Below are 25,924 nucleotides of genomic sequence, written 5' to 3' on the forward strand. Positions count from 1 at the left end.
CTCTGTACTTTGCAGCGAATGGTAGTGTCTAAATTGTATAGTACTGTCATTTTGTCAACGATAATATGCACTTACAATTAGGTGCTGTAAGATATGGTTATTTGTACACAGTAGGACAGCTGGTTACATGAGGGAACCAACAATAGGCTTTACACAATGCATTATCCTACAACTCAACTATTTACAGAATGTAACATTTCCTTTTACCTAGTTTACATAATCCATTTCATTAGTTATTATATCCCATTGCTCAGTAACAGTTTGCCAATGCCTTGGTCCCCAAGGTCTTGGGATATGCACAAGTGAATGTCATATATGATTCCAACTGCAATAATAATAATAATAATAATAACAATAATAATAATAATACATGAAAGTTCAGTTGTATGTTTGTACATTTACAATAAAAAATGATCTGTCAGCTCTCTTACTTTTTTTTTTATATACTAAATTCACTTGTGCCATGAAGTTTGACAGGTTTCTAAATTACTTCTCTTTAAAAAATCTCCAGCTTTCTTACCGTACAAATACTAATTTTCCCCCCACTGATTTTGCATCACATCATACCAGCATCTGTTTACCGGGGTGGGGGGAGTAGTGTAGGTTTAGATCTCTGCTTGCTGACTGTGAATAAAAAAAAAAAAAAAAAAACATTTTAGTTCCATCCAGACTCTAAGAACATCTTTAACACTTACAATATACAGAGCTGAGGCACACAGACAGGTACATATGCCTGCATTTACTGATAGCAGGCACAAATAGAACTTTTCATATTACAGGATCCGTGGTCGCCGATCCTTACATTATACATGTTATCCTCAAAATGTTTCTACCACTGTGCTAATGTGGTGTCCCACCACGGGTGTTGCTAGTCTGTACACCCCTCACAAAAGCCTGTACTCCAAGGTTCAGTGGTAATGATGTTATGCCTAAGTTTTGCCACTAGATGTCGCTACTATGTATCAATGTACTTGTATATTGCACAGCTGTAGTGAGCAAGGGGTTATTGTTTTTCTGTGATCTGTGCACCAATGACAGTTCTTTTTTTTCTCCATCTCTGTTTCCCTTTTTCCTTTGCACTCTCTTGTCCACCACTCACATTACATAGTCATTACATACCCTGTAGGAAGTTGTCACATGGGGAGAGGAAGTACACACCCACACCTAGTCAGTCTTTGCCAAGTTTCTGTAGAGAGAGGAAGCAACACAAGACGGTCCCTGCAGTTGTCCAGCTGGGCCCCAGCTCTGCCAGGTGCCCCACCAAGTCCAGTATAGTCTAGTCTGGAGTGTGGTAGTGGACGGATATACATGGGAGACGCAGAGACTCTTTTCTTAAAAGCTGCCCTTATTCCAACTATACAGTGCTAAACCACTCAAGAGAGGACAAGTCAGGGATTATCCCAACCCACGCCGTTAAACCTCTCTAAAGGTGCTGGACAGTATCCCAAAACAAGAGGAACTGATCCGTATAGAGCAAAGTTCCTACAAGCCTACGTACTCGCAGCGCAGGTATAACCAGATAATTTTGGCCACCTTGCTCAACTCAGGTAACAAGGACTAGGGCTTGTGTCATCTTGTTAGGACGGGTTACCTGACACTTCAGGGCAATAGGTGGTAACACGACAGAGGTCGAAACACGGGCACAAGTATTCTTCTACTCTCAAGTATTCTCCTTCTTCTTCCAAAGTTCCGGCAGAGCATATTTCTAAACTGGGTTGGGACTCTCAGGACAGACTCCTCTAGACTACTCGGAACTCTCACAACCTACTTTGCTCCGCTATTCTGAGCTTACTCTTCTTCTCAGCACGCAACCAAGTCAGCACTATCAGTCTACCTCTGAAGCTCTCAGCACAGATTCTGTCCAGTCAAGTCCGAAGTCTATTGTCAGCTGTTGTATTGAGTGTTCCTTCAGTAAAGAAGAATTTATTTATGGTAACAGGACTCAGTGGTTATTGCTCAAGCACCTAAACAGTAGCTACACCGTCCTTGGGTCATCTCCCCTTTCTGTGGGTGGCGGTACCGACAATCTGGGTGGGTCACAACTCCACTCCGGACCACCATAATATGCGCCCAAGGGACCCATTCACAGCCCGGCAGGTCACCGACCACAGGGTATAGCCAGCCATCCTAAAATAAAAGCAGGTGTGCCTCCATACCTGTGTGCCCAAATGGCACTGGCGTCACGACAACCTACCATCCGGCTAAGCTATACTCCAACCAACCACCACAGTAGTGGCGTCGCACATCACCCTCTGGCAGGTGACCAGTAGACCATAGCGCACCATACTAAGCTCTTCCTGCTCTATAACACACTGCCTGCAGATTGGACTGAATTTTCAACACTACAGGGTTCCTTTAAATTCCAGACCTGATCTAACACTTGCCAAAAGGACAGAATCACAACTTTCATGTTGACTAGTGAGTTCCACAATTCTCTCTTTTTGCAGAGGTCAAATTATACTTGGGCCTAGTCAGACTCAACAATCATGGCTGCAGTGCCCAGTGCCTGTTATATAATCTTGATCCAGCCTCTAGGTGAGTGGAAGTCAAATATTATTTAGTAATTCTACAATATCCTAAGCCAACTATATTCTTTAATAGGCTATATGGACATGGGTTGTTCCAAAGACAACCCCTTTAAGTAGAAATTATTCAATTTCCACTTGAAGAGCCGTATAAAGTGGAGTGTGCAGTATAATTAGCAGAAACATCTCTCGGATAAGAGAAGAGCCTTTGGGTGCAGTGATTATCTTATGGCTTCCACAATGCAATGCTGACCCAGTTTTGCAGCAGACGGCTTTGATACACAACCTCAGAGTGCAATTATAGATGCTGTAGTTGTCAGATGCATTCCCGATTTCCATTGAGAATTCTGATGAGTACTTTGGGTGAGGGTGGCCTCACTGTCTGCTCTTACTCAGTGTTCCAAGCATCCCACTAAATAATGTGCTGTCTGAGTCATACAAAATAACATTACTTATTCTCAGAGCCAATACCTTTAAGTCGACAGGCAGTGATACCATCTATTTATTCCTGGAAATGGGTGTAAACTGGGCAAAAATTTACACCTGCTCTGGAGAAGAAGTAAATCTTTGCACAATTCTTGCGCCAAGCACAGGTCCAGTCAGATTCACTAAGAGGTGTGTGCCACTTAGTGAATCCTGTGGGGTGAATGGGGAGCGGGGCTTTATCTAAGAGTTTTAATAAATGTCCCTCCATGTCTCGAACTTTGCACAACTTCCCTCACATCTAGCTACACGGTCATCAGTAGCAAACCATAGCTGACCATACACAGATAGCTGACGGCTATGTCACCAGATATCCTTATAAATATGCATGCATATATAAAGAATTCCCAATGCACTTTTGTCACTTATATAGAGAGCTACTCTACAATAAAACACATGGGAGGACTGACAAATTTACATTTGACACTTTTCCTCAGCAATTATGCAAAGCTTTAGCTCGCTCAATCTGCTGCCTCTTCTTTGTCTGAAATATTTGCTTATTTTCCATCAAAATCCTGTTTTTCAGACTCTGAGGAAAGATTATGCTCATTAATTTCATAACTACAGTGGGGCATATGGCGGCATTATTTTGCATCCATCTGCTCTCTAGTTTACATAGTGATAGTATTTTCCAATATATGCAGCGCTGAGAAACACAGGCAACCCATTAGCTTCTCAGTCCCAACTGGTTGCTGCTGTCATGTGGTCCTGACAATGGGATGGCCAGCTAGATGTAACTTGTCACCGATTATTAGTAGAGATTAGAGATTGTTGAAATCTGCAGGGGAACTTTGGAGTAAGTGTTCCCTTTCCCTACAGCGCCACATACAGGGCAAATAAATTGACATTCCATGTCATTGTCTGGACAGTCCATATTGCATAGTTGGATATGAATGGATGGGCTTGTAGTCCTATGGTTATGTGTTTCCTTACTATCTATATAAAGATTAGGCTGCCTACATACATGAGATCTTCGGCAGGAAATATGTCAGACGACAGGAGGTCTACCCCTGCAGCTGACAACTTCTGGATCTAATTGAAGACTATAACAGGGAACTCTCGGCTGTACAGATGTTTAATTAAACCCACGTGGCCCCATATTTCTAAATAATCCTTTAAATTACAGTCTATAATTAACACTAACAGCAAAAATCTCACTTCCTAATAGATGTGACATCTCTGATCGTCCAAGATTTACTTAAAAACCTATACATGTCAAAAGGTTTGATTGGTCAGAATCTGTGTGATGAGACCCCATCGATTGCTAGAATGAGCAAAGAGAAGTGCTCGGCTAAGCATTTTTTTTCCCCAATCTCTCCTCACTGCAGGAGATAGGCCCCATACAGGGCCGGCCTTAGCACCCAGCTTACCAGGGCAAGTGCCGGGGCCCACAGTATCCCTAGGGGGCCAGCCTGCCAGGGCTGTTTTATTTCTTCACTCAGACTGGCTGGCCGTAGGGAACATTCACCTCCCTGCCCGGACAGCCAGCTTCTCCTCCATACTGCAGATCCGCCTGATCAGCACTCCCTGCATCTTTAGGCTCTGGCCAGACCTGATTAGAGGAGGCCAGAGCAGCAAAGCAGCTCAGCTCTGGGAGAGGAGACTGGTCAGTGTACAAAGAGGAAAGGGGGGAGGCTGGGGAGCAGTGGAGGCTGTGGAGTGTTTAGAGGCCACGTGACTCTCCAATTGCTGCAAAACTCCAACTCCAATCATGCACTGCTAGCAGGACATGATGGGAGTTGTAGTTTGATAACAGCTAAAGAGTCACTTGTTGGGAAACAGTGATTTGGGGAGCAGTTTATTAGTCCAGTGTTCTCTAACATGTGACTTTCCAGTTGCTGAAAAACTACAACTTCCATCATCCACTGCTGGCAGGACATGATGGGAGCTGTCAAGCCACTGGTTTAGGGGGTCGATGGCATAATTTATCTAGGGGGGGCAGTGACAGTTTATGGGGAGGGCAGTGACACAATTTATTGGGGGGCATCTATAAGGCGGGGGGTACACAGAGGGGACCTACTGTTTTACGATTGCCATGTGATTTGCTCAACAAAGGGGCCCGCTGAGGCTCTGTTGCCGAAGGGTCCACAAAACCCTGGCCCTGGCCCCATAGACTTTTTAATAGAATCTTCTGCAGCAGTGAGACAGATGAGGAGAGAAGAACTTAGCTGAGTGTTTCTCTCTGCTCATTCTACCAATTAGTGGGGGTCTCTGCACAACTTTTTACCAGGCTCAGTGATATGATAAAATATATTTCTTAACCAAAGTGCCACACAAAAAAGTGCTTACTAGGATGGGGTCTATTGAAAACCACTTGCAAACAAAGTGGTCATCTGTACTGGTTTGTCACAGTCGTTTTTTTGTGGGAAAGAGAAATTTACTTCATCTAGCAGATTAACAACATCCATGATATAAAGCAGTGTATTAAACCAGGGCTTTTCATTTATAATACTGCCAGTCAATGGTGGCAACATTATGTCTTATGGATGAGTGGTTCTAAATATTGTTCTCTCCTCTTTTCTCTAGGCTCTTCTCTTCTTAGCTGGCATTGCGGGACTTTGCCTGACCATCAGCCTTGTCTTAATCTGTGTGTATTTAATCAGATTCTGCTGCTGCAATTCTCAAGAAGAAGACGACTCTAAAAGCAATCGCGTCTGCTGCATCACATGGAGCTGCGTTGCAGCGGTCATCATATGCTGGTGAGTCTCCAACACCCTCCACCATATAACACTGAAACACTTATATAGTAAAGAACTTATCTAGTGTATAATACATGTAATCCGATAACAATGGGCCCACCAAGGTGCTAGATTATTGCAAAATTTGTAGAATATGATGCCCTACTGTAAGAGAAAGTAGTGATATGAGAAATATATATTCCATCTCTTGCCAGTCTCCACTGGCCTTGCACTTGTGGTCCTAAATTCGCTTCAGCATACCTTTTGCTTCAAAACAAATCAGACCAAAATTAGCACATGATGTTTTTTTCAACTTAAAAACATTGGAAAACAGGGCCCCATGAATGCTGTATGCCCCCACATACTCGCCCAGCCCAGTATACTCACCTGGTGAGTATTGGTATGCTGATCCGGGCAGGAAGGGTGCTGGTGGGATGGTGTTGGTTGCTGTGGATTCAATAAAGTTGTGAATTTTATTGGAGTTAGTGGTGAGTTTCATCTTGACATAAGTACAGATGGTCAACCAAATTGTAAAGTCTCTTTTTAGGCAACAGGTGGCATAGCAACAAAATGAAAACAACATTAAAATTGGGGCTTCCAAGGCTACAAAATTATATTAGAAAACGTGATTTTTCTATATATACACTGCTCTCACCACATCTACTCCATGGTAACTGAGTTATTTTTTCAGTGCTATTTCAGTGCTATAGGGTTAGGTTGAAAGGAAGGTTGGTGTTTCTCGGAAGGGAGGGTGAAGGATCCTTGGGCACCATGCATGCACCATGGATAACCTTGAAATATTTCTTGTACAAGAATAATAGGGAACAAGGGTTGATATTATGCCTTTTTCTATTTTCTTACATGCCAATCAGCTACCTAGATAACTAGTCATAAGAGAGGCTCTCTCCTTTTGGGTTAGCTTTGATGATTGTCTCAGATGTTTGCCCCTAGACTAAAACAGCTCATCATAAGCTACCTCGTATACCATACAACACAGAGCGATTCTCTGCAATCCCATCTAGCACTGAAGAGATTAAATGTATCAGCTCTGGAGGATAAATCCTTCCTCCGAGTCCTTAAATCACAACATATATCAGACAAAGTGTAAAATTAAGTCTTCAAAGCTTGTGATCCATCATACTGGAAATATTACTTATGTCTGACAAGTCGCACGTGAACATCTTCTGCAGGTGTTCTCGGAAAGTACTGACTGATGTACAAGCCCCTGTAGATGTATGTACCTATGTCTGCTGGAGAGGAAAAGAAATGAACAACATAACTTCTTACAAACTTTTCCAACATATTATTGGAGTTTTATACTTTCCTTATTGTAGGGTAGAGGGAAAATTTGTATGTTGTAAGAGAAAATACTTTTTATTGCAGCACAATACAGAGAAGTTAAAGCAAATGTGCCATCAGTACAAGTTTTGCTCATGGATAAGCCAGCCCGGTTCCTCCCTATGGCGCCTTTCTATTCCTGGGGGGTAAAGCACAGGAGGCGGACCCAGGAGGAAACCCACTGTGTCATAGAGCTTTGTCATAGAGGGGTGATGCAGCGAACTCCAGAACAGCAAGAACACTACAGTACTGAACTCATGCAGCTTTGTCAATTCAGTAATGTAGTTCTTTGGCCATTCAGAAGCTCAGTGCATAGTACCTCACTATGATGCAGCGAGTCACGTTCACAGACAGTTCATTCTGTAATATATGGGCAGCAACAAGCCATATCACAGGCTTCAAACAGATGTGTGTAAGGGGTATAAAAGTACTGATAAACCTTATAATAAAGTTGGCTGAACCCATTGCCAGCAGGGGCCACAGGAAAACTTTTATGGGGGTAATGGGGGACCCCCAACTCTCGGCTGTTGGATGATGTCAGTAGAGAGAAAGATCAGTCTGTTTCATTCCCAAAGGAATAAGCAAGTGCAAAAGGAGTCTGGCTTATCCCTCCTCATGAAGAAAGGATATGCAAATAGCTCTCACACCAATTAGGCAAAGTGGCGTCAGTGTTTCTTAAAACACAAAATATGCCAAGCCTAAAATTTCTCCAAATCCCATCATCAGACAAATGTTTTGGGGTTGTTGCCCCTCTTTAGTGCAGAACAAGGTTTTGGCTGGCTAGTGAGAGGCCTATTGACCTAAGTCAAAAGGACACTAGTTCTTCGTAAGAAGAGTCCGCCATAAAGACCTGTGTTGACTTACAGGCCATTCCTGCTCCACTGGGAATTCTGGAAAGAAAAGATATGCAAATTGCTCTCGTGCCACTCACCGACCAACAACATGTTCTGCACTGATGAAGGGGCAACAAGCCTGAAACAGCTGTCTGCAAATGGAAATGGAAAATGCAAATTTTGAAGAGATTCTTTGCTTGGCATATTTCCCCATTCAATGTTCTAAGACTCCTAGATGTACTAAAACACTGACTTGAAGGGACACCACTTTGCCTAAGTGGTGTGAGAGCGATTTGCATATGCTTTCTTTCCAGAATTTCCAGTGGAGCAGGAATAGCCTTTAAGGGTCCTTTTACACACAGATATCTGACCAATAAATCTTATTTTTGAAGTGAAAGCCAGGAGCAGACTTAAAACAGAGAACAGGTCATAAAATAAAGACTTGAGATGTCTCTTCTTCAAATCCATTTCTGGCTTTGGCTTAAAAAATCTGTTGGCTTAAAAATGGCGGCAAGAAGCCGTGGAAACGTTGCGTGTTGCTGTGCTGCACTCTGTGTATTTTGTTGTAATGTTCCTGCATGAGTGATGAGTGTAAATTTTCATTTTTTTTACGTTTGGAGTGCCGTCGGTATTGTCTAGAAGTAGCTGACATGCGTGGTCAACCTGCTGGCACCCGTTACATACGGAGGAGTGCTGCTTACTATTTTACAATTAGATAGATATAGATAGATAGATAGCAAAGGGTACTTTTGGTCACTTGCTCTTCCTCCTTCTTTTGATGAGACAAGATGAGAGTGACACAAGGCTTTATTTGTTCCCCGGCTCTGGGTGGCACTGGTCCTATGTGGCCCATCTCTTGCCAGCTGCAGTAACAATATATAGCTTGTTCTTAATACTTTCTTTTTCTTTTATAAAACAAGAAATCTTTCCTAGTTTACTTTTTCTCCTTGAGGGATTCTTTACTCTAAATGTGGGTGAGCTAGCAGAGAATATATATACCTTGGAACATGTTCGGAGGTTAAAGACAATAGTCCCAGATTCTCATGTGTATAGATGGGATATGTTCACAGGAGTCTTAGCAGGGCTCACACCGCACATTGGGCCTCTGAGGCACGATATGTCGGGAAACCTTAATGAAATCTTGGCGTCTGTGCTCAGATCGGCCTCATTCATTTCAGTGGCCTGAGTGTAGTTGGTTAGTAGGGCGACATTTCTCATTATAAGCCAAAACTCAGGTACACTTGAACTAGCTACTGTGCCTTGGAGGCAAAAATCATGGTGTAAATGAGCTCTGATGGTAGATCCTATGCAGTGAGTGTGGATGAATATTTGTAACCACACATTAGTGGCACACCCCACAAAGTTAGTTTCTTTTTGTCCATAAAACTAATGACAGACACAAACTACAGAGAGCCCCAGTGCAGAGAATGGGCCCCCATAACCTAATTCTATGCTGCTCATATACTAGACAAAACACTCTATACACATGTGGCGTCTTTTCTGATTCGATTTGTTCACTTTTTGCTTTCTTTCGCCTGGACAATTTCTCCCACTTTTCCAGCTCCTACAGGTGGATGAGTGACGCCATTCTTGCGTAAGAGTGCTGAGGAAGAGAGCGGCCTCCTGTGAAGGCAGGCATAGTACTGTTACAGGGTGATTGGTCATGGCTCTTCTCTCTGTAAAGCTACCATCTTTAAGTGTATGGGTGTCATTAGGATGTGCTTATAAGTAAATGCAATTTAAGTGAAGATGTCAGCACAGCGCCCAGTGCCCCATGTAATATGGCTGTTACTTACTAAATGAACTCCTGTGTCTTTTATGCTGCATTTTGCAAATAAAGGGGTCTGGAGAAAAAAGTGGTTAACTTCTAATTAAGGCCTCATACATGCAGTGGACAGTGGATAGAATAGGACTAGAGATGGGCGAACCTCGAGCATGCTCGAATCCATCCGATCCCGAACTATCGGCATTTGATTAGCTGTGGCTGCTGAAGTTGGATAAAGCCCTAAGGCTATGTGGAAAATGTGGGTATAGTCACTGGCTGTATCCATGTTTTCCAGACAACCTTAGAGCTTTATCCAAGTTCAGCAGCCCCAGCTAATCAAATACCGAACGTTCGGGTTCGGATCGACTCGAACCCGGTTCGCTCATCTGTAAATAGGACCCATTCTATTCTATAGGCCAATGCACATGATCATAGATTCCTTGATCTGTGCATTTGTCCAGAGTGCAGACTGCAAAAAGTGGGACGTATACTTATAAGGTCAGATATGAAGTTCAGGTTTCTATACTTTTATTGTATGCATAGTCCATACAATAAAAGGCGGCCATCCATGCCAACAGATCAGTGGTTTTGCAGCCAGTAAAACTACTAAGGTCATGCAGGAGGCACTATAGTATTTATTACCCAGCTTTCTTAGGAACAGATAAAAACAGATTAACATTATTAATGTCTAGTAACTTAATATAAATTATGCATAGATGTAGGGAGAAATGCTCTTCACCATTCAGTGCCATATGTCATATTTCCTCAGTGCACAGTAACTATTACACTTGACAGATCTTATGGTCAATGTTTTCAAGGAAATGGGTTGTCCACACATTACATGAACGGCAGACAAGCACATGCATTGTATAATTATATCAGTAAAGTATGTGAATGCCTAAAGAGAAGTATTCCTGAAATAACACAGTAAACCATAGCCTGCTGAAAACATAAAGGAACACAAATCTGAATAATAAGAATTTGTGGTAAGTGTGAGGCCTTGAGTCACTTTTATCCTTCTTGGTAAAAATTGTTACATGTCAAAGTCAATGTCAAAAAGCTGCAGCACTTAAAGGGGTTGTCTGAGGCATCGATGAGGTTGACGAGCAGTGACAATGGAAGACATGGCAAGTGGTGATGCCAATAATATGGTACATGACCATTGCGGCTACTGACTGCTGGCAGTGGTAACACATCGAGAAGAGGTAGTCACTGGAAACTTATGATATGACTGAAAAGAAGTGGCCCAATGAGACATTACAACCTTTATGTTACACGGCCAAAGCTCTAGCCTAAAAGAGGGTCTAGCCCAGGGGTGTCACACTCGCAGTCCTCTAGCTGTTACAAAACTACAATTCTCATCATACCTGGACAGCCAAAGCCAAAGCAAGATGGGAATAGTAGCTTTCCAACAGCTCAAGGGCTGCGAGTTTGACATCCCTAGTCAAGACAGTACTTTTCTACTTTTGAGACTTCAGACTACAACCTAAGGGGACCGATTCGGACGATTATCGCTCCGTGGAATAAATACAACGATCAGCCGATCGTTCGTTCATATAGGTTGGAACCTCTAATTAGGGATGGTCCGAACAGAGTTCGGACGGGGTTCGTACGAACCTGAACCATCCGCAATGATTACCGCTGTCTGCCCGATCCGTGCAGCGGGCGGATCCAGCGGGAGGAACGCCTGGAAAACTGGGATACAGCCATAGCCATAGGCGGTATCCCAGTTTTCCAGGCGGTCCTCCCGCTGTATCCACCCGCTGCACGGAGCGGGCAGACAGCGGGAATCCGATGCCAAGCGTTTGGGTTCAGCTGAACCCGAACCTCGGCGGGTTCGGACCATCCCTACCTCTAATTGTCGGGCGCCGACCGTGCATCGCTACGTGTAATAGCAGTGCGCGGTCAGCGACTGACAATTTACATTACCTATCCAGGCTGCAGGGCTCCTCTTGTGGTCTTCTTCTCCCCGGGTCCCGCACGCACCAGCTTCAGAGCGGCCTTTCTGGGCTGACAGGCGCTCAGCCAATCACTGGCCGGGACCGCCGCAGCCAGTGATTGGCTGAGCAGCCTGTCAGCTGAGACAGGCCGCTCTGAAGCTGGAGCATGCGGGACCCGGGAAGAAGACCGCAAGAGGAGCCCTGCAGCCTTCATAGGTAACGTATAAAGTTTAAGCAAGGGCTGCAAGGACATCGGTAACAATGTCCATGCAGCCCTTGGTAAACGATAATCCGCCATGGAATAGGCCCAGTAAACGAGCGCCGATCTAGCAGATCGGCACTCGTTTACAGTTATTATCAGGCCCCCATCGGCCTGTGTAATAACTCCCTAAGGCATTAAAAAAAACATGTAGTACATTTGACCCCTATAATAATAGAAGACTAAAAAACATACCCCCAAAACAAATGCAGGCCCAGACTCCCTAACTTATGACCTCAAATCTGACCCCCTAAACTAATACAAACCCCAGACCAGACATTACAGATACTCACCTCTACTCATTCCTGCACCTTGCACTCTGCTTTCCCCTTGGCTTCCATCACAGGAAACATGAGTAGAAACGAAGGAACAAAAAGAGGTTACTTCCCGATACTACTGCACTAGTATACACCCACAGGTCACAGTGCTGTTCGTTCATTCATTATCTGGTTACATTATAGTTACTATATAACTATTATATAGCGTTAAAGTTATGGGTATCAGACTTTGGTAAGAGAAAAACTGTGGTTTGAGAACCACTTTTTATTTAGAGACATCATTATAGGTGTTAGCGCAGGTTGGAGGCTTCAGGTGGGACAAGAAGCCATGGGACCAGATTACAAATGTCATACAATTGGGCAGTCATCTTCTCAGACTTCTGCTCTGCTTCTGCCTCCCGGCTTTGTTCTATATTTGGTTCATTGAGAACCTCTATTGTCTGCCTCTATTCAGCAGTAGGGCAGAAGGGGTTGCAATACAGATTAGAACCAGTCAGAAATAGATGGCGGGGGTGAGAGTGTCTCCATTGTATTCTTAGGCCTGTATTTGAAGGAGTGGAGGTTATAGGGGAATGGATTGGGTCAACAAGAGCGTTGCACCGAACTGTGGCACAACTGAAAGAATGATCGGGAGTGAATGTTTGGCCTTCTGCATGAACAAGAGCCCCATTCAAATGACAGCAGAATATTCACAAGCGGAGACAATGCATTCTCTGTCCAACCAGCCTGAAGGGACCGGAGGGGTGAGGAAGGCTGTGGCTGAATTTAAATTAAATAAAGCATAAAAGAAAATCTCTCATTCCTTTGTCGCATTTAATATTCAGGGACATTTTCTAAATCAGCGGTTTTTACATGGATGCACAGCATTACACCAGTGTTTAGACTTGGATATGCAGCCGTGTGGCTACATTTGCATCAGCTTGGCTGCATACGTATGAATGTATGTTCTCAGGCTATCCAGTCTCTGAGCAGATCAGGCAGCACGGCTATGGGGACTGCACTGTTTCATTACATCCAGGGCCTTCATGGACATAAACCTCATTTATATTTGCATTTCATTCATAGTTCACTCTTGCCTGTTGTAATGCGAAAAGGGGACAGACTAAATTATAAAACACACAATACAGATCTTATTATTAAAGGGACTACCTGCTTTGGAAAACCTCAGTCCATGTGCCCCCTATTAGAAGAGATCAATGGTGGCAAGTGTTCATAAAACTCATGACCAGCTATTGGTAAGCCCAAATAAGACACAACACCAGCATGGATTGTATCGGCCACAGCGGCCGTTTTATTAACAAAATTATAAAGATACAAACATTTTAACCGGACCTCAACCTTGAAGCCCCAGACCAGGAGATCCCCAACATGAACCCTCCCGCCCCTAGAAACCAATCAGATTCCACCTTTCATTCCTCACATACTCTTTGGAAAATGAAAGGTGTAATCTGATTGGTTGCTAGGGGCAACTGAGCCAGTTTCACTTTACACCATGTTTGATAAATCTCTCCCACAGTTTCTACCTCCAACCAAATCGCAATTGGCTCGGAGGCACCTAAATCAAACACCTGTGTGCCCTCAAAATCACCTGATGACTCCCAGGCTGAATCTTTCCCTTAAAGATAGACATATAGGAGATAGATAGATAGATAGATAGATAGATAGATAGATAGATAGATAGATAGATAGATAGATAGATAGAGACTAGATCAGACTAAGGGCCCCATTACACAGAGCAATATTCCGTTCAGTTTTTTAGGCCCAGACCTAAACTCATTGTCCGCCAACCGCGCATTGCTACATGCAATAGTGATGTGCGGACGCAATTGCCCTAACAGTAAATACTTTACCTCTCAACCCTCCAGGTCTTCTCGTGTGCTCTGTATGCATCGTGGCACCACTCACTACAGCTTCAGAGCGGCCTGTCTGAGCTGACAGGCCGCTCTGAAGCTGCAGCACGCGGTGCCAGGATGCATAGAAAACACATAAGAGGACAAGGAGCGTGGAAAAGTGAAGTATTTACTTGTTTGCGTAATGGCTGCACAGACATCGCTAATGATGTCCGTGCAGCACTTGCCAAACAATTATCGGGTCATGTAATGGGCCCCTAACTTGTAATTAGACATTAGATTGACCTGTTCCCACTTTGTCTCCCCTCCTGGCTTTAGCTACAACTACTGATCAAATGCTAACCAAAACACTATGGGGGAGATTTATCAAACATGGTGTAAAGTAGAATTGTCTTAGTTGCCCCTAGCAACCAATCAGATTCCACCTTTCATTTTCCAAAGAGCCTGTGAGGAATGAAAAGTGGAATCTGATTGGTTGCTAGGGGCAACTAAGACAATTCTACTTTACACCAGTTTGATAAATCTCCCCCTATGTGTGAATCTAGCCAAAAGTGGAAGTGGAACCACTAGCACCTAGGTATAAGAACCTCCCAGATGGCTGTCATTGTTTCAAATGTTCTAAAACCAAGTCCATGTCAAGACCTGGACCAAGACCAACCTGTCCATGTCTACTAATGAGCCATGTACATGTGGTGATCACTATATGCCCAGAACTGATTGTTTATGTCCTGGAAGAAAAAAAAATTCTTTAATGCAGATTCCAGTCATTTACCAGCAGTAACTGATCTTTATCACGTATGCCCATAAGCCATCACAGTTTAACTCCTGCGCTATTCCAGGAAGATGAGCTTCGAGAGGGTGTATATGAGCAGAAGCCTCACTAAGACCTTTTTGTATGGAAATGTGGAAAATGTACAGAAATTGGACGTATTGTGTGCTTCTTTTTTTCTACAAAGAGAACAATGATGCATTAGCTTGAAATAGACATGAATGCTCAGTCTCAAAGTGTATAATTTGCTTTCTTTACATGTTATGTACATGACAGCTTAGAAAAAATGACAGGAGTAGACTATCCACTAGAGAGAAGACACAGACTGAGCTAACTAATGAGAAAATTCCCTACACCTACAGTGTGTCACAATGCTGAAGCGCCCATGACCTTATATCGGCCCAAGAGACATTGCTCTAAGACTGCTCAATATACCTCTCAAGACTATCACTGCACTGGAAAGCAATAAAGCGGCAAGAACTTGTCAGAGATTCTTATTTACTTGCTTTTTTATACTTGTATATATCTTTCAGCTGTAGGAATGCAGATAAAATAAGGCTAAAAAAATGTAATTGACAATACATAGAAATCAGCCAAGCTCAACATGATACTCAACACGACATTAAAGGGGTGCTCCAGCAAAAATCTTTTTCTTTCAAATCAACTGCTTTCAAAAAGTTATATAGATTTTTTATTTATTTCTATTTTTAAAAAAAATCTCAAGTCTTCCCATACTTATCAGCTGATGTATGTCTCGCAGGAAGTGGTGTATTTTCTTCAGTCTGACACGGTGCTCTCTGCTGCCACCTCTGTCCAAGGCAGGAACTGTCCAGAGCAGCAGCAAGTCCCCATAGAAAACTTCTCCTGCTCTGGACAGTTCATGTCATGGACAGAGGTGGCAGCAGAGGGCACTGTGTCATACTGAATAGAAAACAACACCTCCTGCAGGACATACAGCAGCGGATAAGTATGGGAAGATTGGAGTTTTTTATTTTGATTTTTAAATAGAAGTAAAATTCAAATGAATATAACCCCTTTAAATGATGGCAATGGATCCAGTTTATATGTTTCTGTGTGTGCCTAGCTTAAAGTAACATTGTATGAGTATCAGTTTTCGTTGGTAACTTGTACACAGTGTTTGTAGGAGCTGTGGGATTTTACACTACCTTCCTCAGGTAAATCAATTTAGATTTCGTATTCATCATTTTACATAAGCATAGCTATCATAGGCGAGCATACTTTATTTTGAGTACCCCCACTTTCACATTTTTTTATTTGTGTTCAGGGAGGCCGACTGGCACCCCTCACAGGCTGCTGCCTGTTTGTAGGCCTTGGTGCCTATTATGACTGAGCTACTGATACAACTCTACCCTGGGGGTGGGTTTGGACGCTAGTATAAGGTATATGGCGCTCTTCCGAGACTCCACAGACAGATGATGGAATTTCATTGCCCCATATCTTTTTTCTCAGAGAGATAAAAAAATACAGTGCAGAAAGGGGATGCAAGAACATAATAAAGAATGTATACTTACCTGTCCCCATGCCCCCCGCAGCACAGGATTACCCCTGCTTGCCTCCTCCAGCTCTCCTTCCTGTAATCTCATGCTCAGCCAGTCAGTGACTTGGGTGGAACGCTGCCCAGCTGATGGGTTGCCTGCTCAGCCAGTTAGCAACTGGGGGGAACACCACTGCAGTCACTGATTGGCTGAACGGGCAAACCATCAGCCGTGTCGGGAACTTTCACTTACACTGATTCATGAAGTAGCAGGACACCAGGAAGAAATAAGTTCTGGCATTGGCGCTGCAGGGGCACCGACCCCCTGCCTGCACTGTAATTTTTTATTTCTTTGGGCCGCGGCTGACAGCTGTCATCTACCAGAGCAAAAGGGACCCCTAGTGGTCCACTGTATGGCCTTGTAGAATTACCAAGTAATGGCCCATATTCTTTCCTAGAAGTAATGTTTTTAGGGGACAAGTCTTCTATAATACACCATGTTATGTATATAAAAAGCACTTAGATGTACAGCCCAGGCCCTAACTAGAACACATGCTAAATACAGCCCCGTACATGAGTACTAAGGTTTTATTAAAAAAACATTACTGTGTGAATGCTGTTTTACTGAAATTGTAGTAGAGACGGAGACTGATGTGGGTACATCCTCTGTATAACCCTGAGAAACAGGCGGCAGGGAAGGCATAAAAACAACAAAACATAATATATTACAGAGGACTGATGCATCTGCAAAAATACTTATTCTTCAACTGCAATTCTAGAAGGCTTCTGTAAGAAATATCTGCATAAAGGTGAAAAACAATGAAATAAAACTAAAACATAAAAAAAGAACATAAGAGTTCCCAGAGTTTGCTATAGAAGGGTTTACAGTGTGACTGTCTGGGGGAGAAGAAAAGAAGCTTTTTTCCACTACCCCTCCCATCTATAAAGCACTATCATTTTCCCACCAAGAATTCCTCCAGTGAAAGAAAAGGGTCTCATTAGCATGATAATGGCTCCTTTCTTGTAGTGTGAAGTTTGTCTCCATGGAGACAAAGAGATGGTGGGAGGGAACTTGATATAAAAGAAAGATGGAGGGAGAGGAGGTGAACATCCAGAGAGAAGACCTCTACAGGTCAGAGGTCAATTCCCATCACTAGTTCCCTGGAAGTTCAACATATAGCTCTTTAGGTTTATGTGCACACTCCGAATATCTTGCCTGAAATATCTTTGGTTATCATTATTCAATCATTTAGGACAAGCTTATTCTGATATGTTCTTATAGAACTAGCAATGAATTTAGAACTCATACAACTTTATTGATTGCAGGGGCGTAACTAGAAATGGCTGGGCCCCATAGCAAACTTTTAATTGGGGCCCCCTCCCCCCTCAACCGACCACTACACCGTCAACACACCCAGCTCTACACAGGGTCTGTACTACATATAAATTACAGTGCAAATATATTTAGTGACTCACAGGGGACGTCTTCTCTGATCTGAGTTCTTCCCTTTTCATCTTCTTCTCCATCTGTCCTGGGCCATTATGAGAACTTCTCCGAGCCACGAATCCACAGAATCTGCCAGACAGACATATTAGGCTCCTCACTCTGGCACCATCCTCATCTCTATACACACTGCACATCTGTTTTGGCCCCTTTAAGCCCTCTTTCAGTGGGTAGCCCTGGCTCCTTATAGATAGTCCCTTGTTCAGTCTTCCACATAGATGGCCCTGTGTGCATCTACTATAGTAGAGAGCCCCTCTGTGTTTATAGTAGATGACAACCTCTGTGCATCCCCTATACCAGGGGTAGGGAACCTCGGCTCTCCAGCTGTTGCAAAACTACAACTCCCATCATGTGTAGACAGTCAAAGCTAAAGCTGTAGTTTTTAAACAGCTGGAGAGCCAAGGTTCCCTATCCCTGCCCTGTAGTATATGGCCCCCTCTGTGTAGTCCCCTTATAGATGACCCCTCTGTTTAGTCCACTAAAATAAATACCCCCCTCTGCGCATGCCCTATTATATACATCCCGCAGTGTAGTTACCCTTATAGATGCCTCCTCTGTGACGTCCTCCTTATAGATTGCCCCCTGTGTTGTTCCCCTTACAAATGGCCCCCAGTGTTGTCCCTCCCCATATCTATAGCCCCCAGTGTTTTCCCTCCCCCATATATATAGCCCCAAGTGTTGTCCCTCCCCCATATATATATATAGCCCCAAGTGTTGTGCCTCCCCATATATATATAGCCCCCAGTGTTGTGCCTCCCCCATATATGCAGCCGCCAGTGTTGAGCCTCCCCCATATAGCCCCCAGTGTTGTCCCTCCCCCATATATATAACCCCCAGTGCTGTGCCTCCCCCATATATATTGCCCCCAGTGCTGTGCCTCCCCCATATATATAGCCCCCAGTGCTGTGCCTCCTCCATATATATAGCCCCCAGTGCTGTGCCTCCCCCATATATATAGCCCCCAGTGCTGTGCCTCCCCATATATATACAGCCCCCAGTATTGTGCATCCCCCATATATATATAGCCCGCAGTGCTGTGCCTACCCCATATATATAGCCCCCAGTGCTGTCCCTCCCCTATATATACAGCCCCCAGTGCTGTGCCTCCCCCATATATATACAGCCCCCATTGCTGTCCCTCCCCCATATATACAGCCCCCAGTGCTGTCCCTCCCCCATATGTATAGCCCTAGTGCTGTCCCTCCCCCATATATACAGCCCTCAGTGCTGTGCCTCTCCCATATACATATACAACCCCCAGTGCTGTGCCTCCCCCATATATATATACAGCCCCCAGTATTGTGCATCCCCCATATATATATATACAGCCCCTAGTGCTGTGCATCCCCTATATATATATATATATATATACACATCCCCTAGTGCTGTGCATCCCCTATTTATATATATATATATATATATATATATATATATACAGCCCCTAGTGCTGTGCATCCCCTATAATATATATATATATATATATATATATATATATATACACAGCCCTTAGTGCTGTGCATCCCCCACATATATACAGCCCCTAGTGCTGTGCATCCCCCATATATATATATATGCATTACACGCAGCGGTGCGCGGTCGGCGCCTGGCGAAAATAGGGTCTAACCTATATCAACGATCAGCCGATGATCGTTGTCATCGGCTGATCGTTGCATTTATTACACGGAGCGATAATCGGCCGAATCGGGCGCAAGAGATCGGCCGTTACGTGACCTGGCTGGGTCACGGAACGGCTGGTCTCTGACAAGATCATCCAGATGATCATCAGATGATCTTTAGGGCCGCAGAGTTCTGACGCGGGCGTATCCGTGCACGCCTGCATCAGAACTCTCCACTGCACACTATGGAGCGTGCGGCCGGAGCCGCTCGCTCCATAGTGTGCACTGACAGGGTTTTTTGCGGCTGCTATTCATTGAAAACTGACATGTCAGTTGTTTGCGGCGCCACTAGGACGGCAATGGCATGTATATTTTCGTATTTATCACGGCTATTGTTGCAATCGGCAACAACAACCGTAGTTATAGGAAAATATACGTTGTGTGAACATAGCCTAAAGCTACATTCACACATCTATAGGGCTGTCCATCATAGCTATGGACAGCTATGGACAGCTATGTGCATCCGTAGCTGACGCGTCTAAACAGGGCTATTCAAATGAATGGGTCCATAGTCAATTACAGATGTGTGAATGTAGCCTTGCTGTACAGCATAGAGTTACACTGTAAGATACAGCACTGTTTGTTAAAAAAGCTCTAGGCTATTTCCCAGCCGGTGGATTATGGACAGAGAATTTTTCCTTCCAATGTCATTGTTCCCCTTGTAGATTCATTTATCCATTCATATGGAATGAATAACAAGATTTCAACATGGGGTAGCCCCAGAAAGGACAAACGTCTTGGCTGTGGGTAGGCAATGTTCTAGCCTTTCTGTGCATTATGGTGTAAAAAGTCATGGTCATTAGTATCCTGCTGTATAATATCCAGTTTGAAATAAAGCTTCAGGAAGAAGTTGCTTGATACAAGCAGGGCCGGCTCCAGGTTTTCGTGGGCCCTTGGTCGAGAGAGCCTTTGTGGGCCCTTTTGAATAGCAATTTATATGGCATGGTTATTAGAAGGTCTCTAGCTCTCGATTCTGTGTAGGGGATCAGCTGTGTTATATACGTACTATCCCCCTTCCTGTATGAGTGTGTATATATCTATCTCTCGGGCACATATATATACACACTCATACAAGGGGCGGATAATAAGTATATAATACACTGCTGATCACTTTTTTTTCACCTCGGGGCACACCTACCAAATAAAGTTTGACAAAATAACGAGAGAAAAAAAAACGTAATTCGGTAACTCACAGGTGACGTCTTCTTTAATCTGAGGCGATCGCTCTTTGTTTCCTTTCCATCTTGCCTGGACCACCATGATGATTCCTTCAAGCTACAATTCTTCTCTTCAGAACCTGTCAGACAAACATCTTAGGCTCGGCACATTTCCAGCAATTTCCTTCCCTTTTCCCACCCATAGGCTTCCATACAGTGATAATTTTGCTACTTGGTGTCATGTGCAGTAAAGTAAGGAGGTATGTGGGCCCCGTTTGTAAGATCCCGTGCTGTGCCCCCCATATAGTAATAATGTCCTCATGCTGTGCCCCCATATAGTAAAAATGCCCTCTACCCCCATAGTAATGGCCCATATTAATGCCCTCTGCCCCCATAGTAATGTCTCCTGCCCCTATAGTAATGCCCCCTGATCTGCCCCCATAGTAATGTCCCCTGCTCTTCCCCACAGTAATGCCCCCTGCTCTTACTGTCCCCATAGTAATGCCCCCATAGTACATGCCCCCTCCTCTGCACCATAGTACTGTAGATGCCCCCTGCTCTGTCCCATAGTACTGCTTCCTGCTCTTACTGTCCCCATAGTAATGCCCCCATAGTAGATGCCCCCTGCTCTGCCCCCATAGTAGATGCCCCCTGCTCTGCCCCCATAGTAGATGCCCCCTGCTCTGCCCCCATAGTACATGCCCCCTGCTCTGCCCCCATAGTAGATGCCCCCTCCTCTGCCCTATAGTAGATGCCCCCTCCTCTGCCCCATAGTAGATGCCCCCTGCTCTGCCTCAACACAAAGCAAAACGAAAAAAAAATCATAATCACCTAATCCAGGGGATGGGTCCTCTTCTCCCTGGCTTCTCCCTTCTGTGCGTTGTGGGGACAGATCCTCTAGCAGGCGCGATGACGTAATCGCTATGCGCCTGTTGAGGAGATCCCATCAATCCAGCGCTGCAGAGAGAGGCCCAGGCCAGGACTTCATGGAGGCGGAGAGTGACATTCTGTCCCGTCGCATCCGCCCAGCACTCGCGTCCCGCCCCCCCCCCCCTGCCTCCCGGATGTCAGCGGTGTTGACAGTAAGTCCGGGGAATGCGGCGGGCGGCATTGCTGGTGGTGACCTGTGGCTATTGCTCGGGCAAGTGCCGGGGGGCCCCTTGAGCAGCTGTGGGCCCCGGCACTTGCCCGAGTAAGCCGGGTGCTGACGCCAGCCCTGGATACAGGATAAAAAGAGCAATTCAAAAACATCATTATCGCCTGCACTTGTGTAGGAGAATTATGCAAGGTAAAAACCAAAAGCCAAATGAAAGCCAAAAGTGCTTGATCCCATTTGGTGACAGCAGTAAGGGGCAACACAGGCCCCTCTGCCACCACTAACATTTGTGTCAGGAACTGTAGGGCTGTCCAAGGCCTGCCATTTTCTCTGACCAAGCACAGCCACAGAGCGCTATCCAGAGCAGGGTGAAGTTCACCCTGGCAGGTACTGCAGTATCGGACGGATGAACATCTCTTCCTTTGAATTAAAATACCGGCACATTCGGGTGTGACCGCATTCCAATTAACCATAGCACACAATGTGGCCGGAGCCACACTTTACATTGTCTGCACAATCAACTTTGTGTGGCCACTATTCAATGAATAGTGGCAGCACAAAATTGACATGTCAGTTTTTTGTACAGCCGAATGGAATCCTGGCCAGAGTTACATTTTGTAGTGGAAAAAGCGAAATAAAAAAAAAACATGCAGTTCTCACCTTGATCCATTTTCACTGTCTTTCTGATGGCTCCTGGTCCCTGCTGCTCAGCACTTCCTGTTCTCCAATCAACACAAGGAAGTATCTGCTGAGCCATTCACTACCTGAGGTGGGTCACCATTGCAGCCTGCTGGCTGAGCAGACACTTTCTTGTTTTCTCAGGAAGTGATGAAAAGCAGTGACCAAGCACCATCAGAAGGGTGGTAGTAAGGACCACTATTTTTTTCATTTTCAGCCTCACCTTGCCACTGCTGCAAAATTGAAAAAAATAATAATCTCCAATTAACCCTTTAAGTCACCTTGGATTTATGCGGTCTGCATAATGTGCCTATATTATGCTATTGGGCCCACAAGCCTCTAGCTGCACTCCTGGTTGTCAAACCACAGTTTAGTAACCACCAAGTTTACATGTAAAGTATAAAGCAACAAGAAACGTTTTACGATTGTCCTCCATAGATGTCATCGATAATTCAAAAACCATTTTGTGTAAAAAAAACATTAAAAAGCTGCATGTAACTGTTTGTAGCAACATCTGGGTCACTTCCTTTTTTTCATCTAAGCCTATGGAGATGTATCAGGTGCTTTGTCTGTGAAGTTCTCTATGTTGTCAGACAAAGATCTGTAATTATCTTGTTCAGGCTTTGTTAATGATAGGGAAAGTTGGAAGGAAAAGAGAACATAGAAACAAAATCTGGGTGAGCAGTCAAGTCAGTAATTAAAACTAAGAAAGGCGATCATTAGATCTTCTGTTATCTCTCCTGAAGAGCTGGGGAAATTAAATGATCCTTTCTGACGGAGGACGGAAGAAGACGGGAATTAATGTTCTCACTCATGGCACAAGTGTTCTTAAATAGATGCATTTATTTGGGCCGTCAATTATCATACATCTCACTGAAGTGCTGGCTGTGTAGGGGTATAGTCATACATTGCAGAGCTAAAAATCAGGTTCCCTTTAAAATACTTATTAGGCCATTGTGAGTCATTCTATGTATTCACAGCCCTCATCTATTAGCTAGAGCAGGATCTTTTTAGGACCCAGCATGTACATGGACAACTTATTTATTTAAATGGCAACCATGTAATATTTGCTTCTCCTGTGGGGACTGTCACCCTTGCTGTCAGGTTATATTTTCTTCACAGTATGCAAAGTAGTTCTTATCCAGAAGGAAAAGAGCTTGTCAAGCTGACATAGTCCTTAAAAAATCACCACCTCAGCCTCATAGCGGTGACCTCTCTACTAGTCAGAGAGCACCCTGCTCTGTACTGAAAGGGGGCTGTATACATGTGGGTAACTTAGGGTAGTATTACACAGGGTGATTGGGGCCTGATAATAACTGTAAACGAGTGTCGATCTGCTAGATCTGCGCTCGTTTACTGTGCCTATTACACGGCCTGATAATTATTATAATTGTTTAACAAGGGCTGCAGGGACATTGTTACCGATGTCCTTGCAGCCCGTGTTTAAATTATATACATTACCTGTCCATGCTGCAGGGCTCCTCTTGCCCTCTGCTTCTCCCTGGGTCCCGCCCGCTCCAGCCTCAGAGCGGCCTTTCTCAGCTGACAGCATGCTCAGCCAATCACTGGCTGCGGCGGTCCCGGCCAGGCTCTGAAGCTGGAGCGGGCGGGACCCGGTGAGAAGCACAGCGCAAGAGGAGCCCTGCAGCATGGATAGGTAATGTATTCTTCTTTGCATATCTCCAGCTTCCTGGCAGCGCACAGTAGCGATGCGCAGTCGGCGCCCGACTATTATAGGTCCAAACCTATATCAACAATCACCCGATGACAACAATCATCAGCTGATCTTTGTGTTTATTACACGGAGCGATAATCGCTCGGATAGGGCCGATTCGGCCGATTATCGTTCCGTGTAATAGTACCCTTATGATTTTGGCTAATTTGGCTAATAATTCCTAGTCATGAGTCAAGTGAAGGTATCACAATAGGTGGCACCAGAGGGCAAGTTCCTTTCCTACTAGTGGAGTTGTTTTGTATACTTTTTTTTCTTCCGGGATCATTGCATGGTCTGTATGACTCTCCACACCAATTTGGTGGTCTCCTAAAGGAGATACCAGGCAAATAGCGGAAAAAAAGCGCCAAACTCCTAGATGCCAGCGCTGCCTCAGAGGAATCACAGGAACGATGATGGTAATATTTAGAAGGTTTATTTAGAATACGCACAGAGTATTACGCGTTTCAAAAGCATAAGCTTTCTTCCTCAGATAGTTGTGCATCATGCAGAACTATCTGAGGAAGAAAGCTTATGCTTTTGAAACACGTAATACTCTGTGCGTATTCTAAATAAACCTTCTAAATATTACCATCATCGTTCCTGTGATTCCTCTGAGGCAGCGCTGGCATCTAGGAGTTTGACGCTTTTTTCCGCTATTTGCCTGCACTTCTATGGCCCCCTTTGGGAGCATCCCGGTCTGTCTCTCCCAGCTAGCTGCAGCCCTGAACACAGACGCCAAGTTGAAACAGGACACAGTACCCCACAAAGGGGTGATATGCAACAAGCCCAAGAGGCTTTAAGGTGAGCCTCCATCTACCTTTCCATTTACCCATTGGTACCTACGGTATCACACGAGGCGCCGCCTCCCGCCTTTCTCTTTTTTTCCTTTATCCCTCCTAAAGGAGATACCAGGTGCCTAGAATTGGTTCAATAGCAGGATTCCCTAGTTTTCGATACTTCATGTTAAGCTGCGCAATAGCATGATATTCTCAGTCTAGTGGGGCATTATATCCGCAGTCAGGGGGGCACAATATCCTCAGTCTTGGGGGCATTATATTTGTATTTTTGTAGATTTTGTTATACTTTATTTAGTACTGAATTAGTTTTGTGTGTCGAAATGCTAAATTTGGTATCGGTATCAAACTGAAAATTCTGGTATCATGACATCCTTTGGTTGGAGCCTAATCTGGTGGAATTTGTTTGGTGGACGGGACATGATGGAGTATACAGGGTATTCTGCAAAAATGTTTTGTGTATTACAAGGCAGGGGGAGGTATATTGGGATTAAAATGACGTAAGAGAACATGCTGAGTGCAGGAACTTGAGGACCCACTACTCAGTAAGAACATTTAGTCTGATAAAAACCAGAATTGAATGGAGTGGCTACATGCATGCCTAACCGCCTCTGTGTAGGTACTCTTCCTCACTGTGTCACAATTTCTTAGTCCTATCATCACTGCTCCCCTAAAGAGGTATCATCAGGGTAACATTTTATGATGACTAGTGTTTTTATTAAGCATAGAAAATATGTGAAGGGTTGCAGAAATAGGAATAAATTATTATTTTGCTTGATTTAATGTTCACAATGAGAAGGTGCCTTCCCGGGGCCGCCAAAGTGAGACTTGTAACCATCTGTTCCACCCACCTTCCACCAGATGTATAAGGCTGTCACTTACAGTTCCATCACTGAGGACAGAGATGTGCTGCTACGTCATCTTATTTCTATGCAGTGTGTGTGAGAAGGAGGCACTGCGAGGTGGTGGGGAGAAAGAAGCCCATTTCATGTTATCTCAGCCAAGGTTTAAAGGAAAATAATAAAGGAAATGGTATGGATATTTAGTATAGTTTTGTTCACAGAGAGTAAACTTAAGACAGTTTTGGCTAGA

The 25,924-nt window shown here is 44.2% G+C and overlaps 2 protein-coding genes across 5 annotated transcripts in view; one reads left to right on the plus strand and one right to left on the minus strand.

Annotated features, from left to right (window-relative positions):
* The window catches only part of LOC138769299 (immunoglobulin superfamily member 1-like), a 94,148-nt gene extending 88,012 nt beyond the window's left edge, over positions 1-6,136 (minus strand). Inside the window, exons 1-2 of the mRNA XM_069947682.1 lie at positions 6,074-6,136; positions 521-624 (exon numbers count right to left, since the gene is read on the minus strand). The gene's annotated coding sequence lies outside the window, so the exon portion shown is untranslated. The remainder of the gene's footprint in view (positions 1-520; positions 625-6,073) is intronic.
* TTYH1 (tweety family member 1) overlaps positions 1-25,924 on the plus strand; it is a 117,121-nt gene that overhangs the window by 31,574 nt on the left and 59,623 nt on the right. For all 4 annotated transcript variants that reach the window (XM_069947678.1, XM_069947679.1, XM_069947680.1 and 1 more), the window contains exon 2: positions 5,535-5,707. In XM_069947678.1, the coding sequence (XP_069803779.1) occupies positions 5,535-5,707 (173 nt within the window). The remainder of the gene's footprint in view (positions 1-5,534; positions 5,708-25,924) is intronic.

Source organism: Dendropsophus ebraccatus, chromosome 12 (assembly GCF_027789765.1).
Source record: "Dendropsophus ebraccatus isolate aDenEbr1 chromosome 12, aDenEbr1.pat, whole genome shotgun sequence".
Lineage (NCBI taxonomy): Eukaryota > Metazoa > Chordata > Amphibia > Anura > Hylidae > Dendropsophus > Dendropsophus ebraccatus.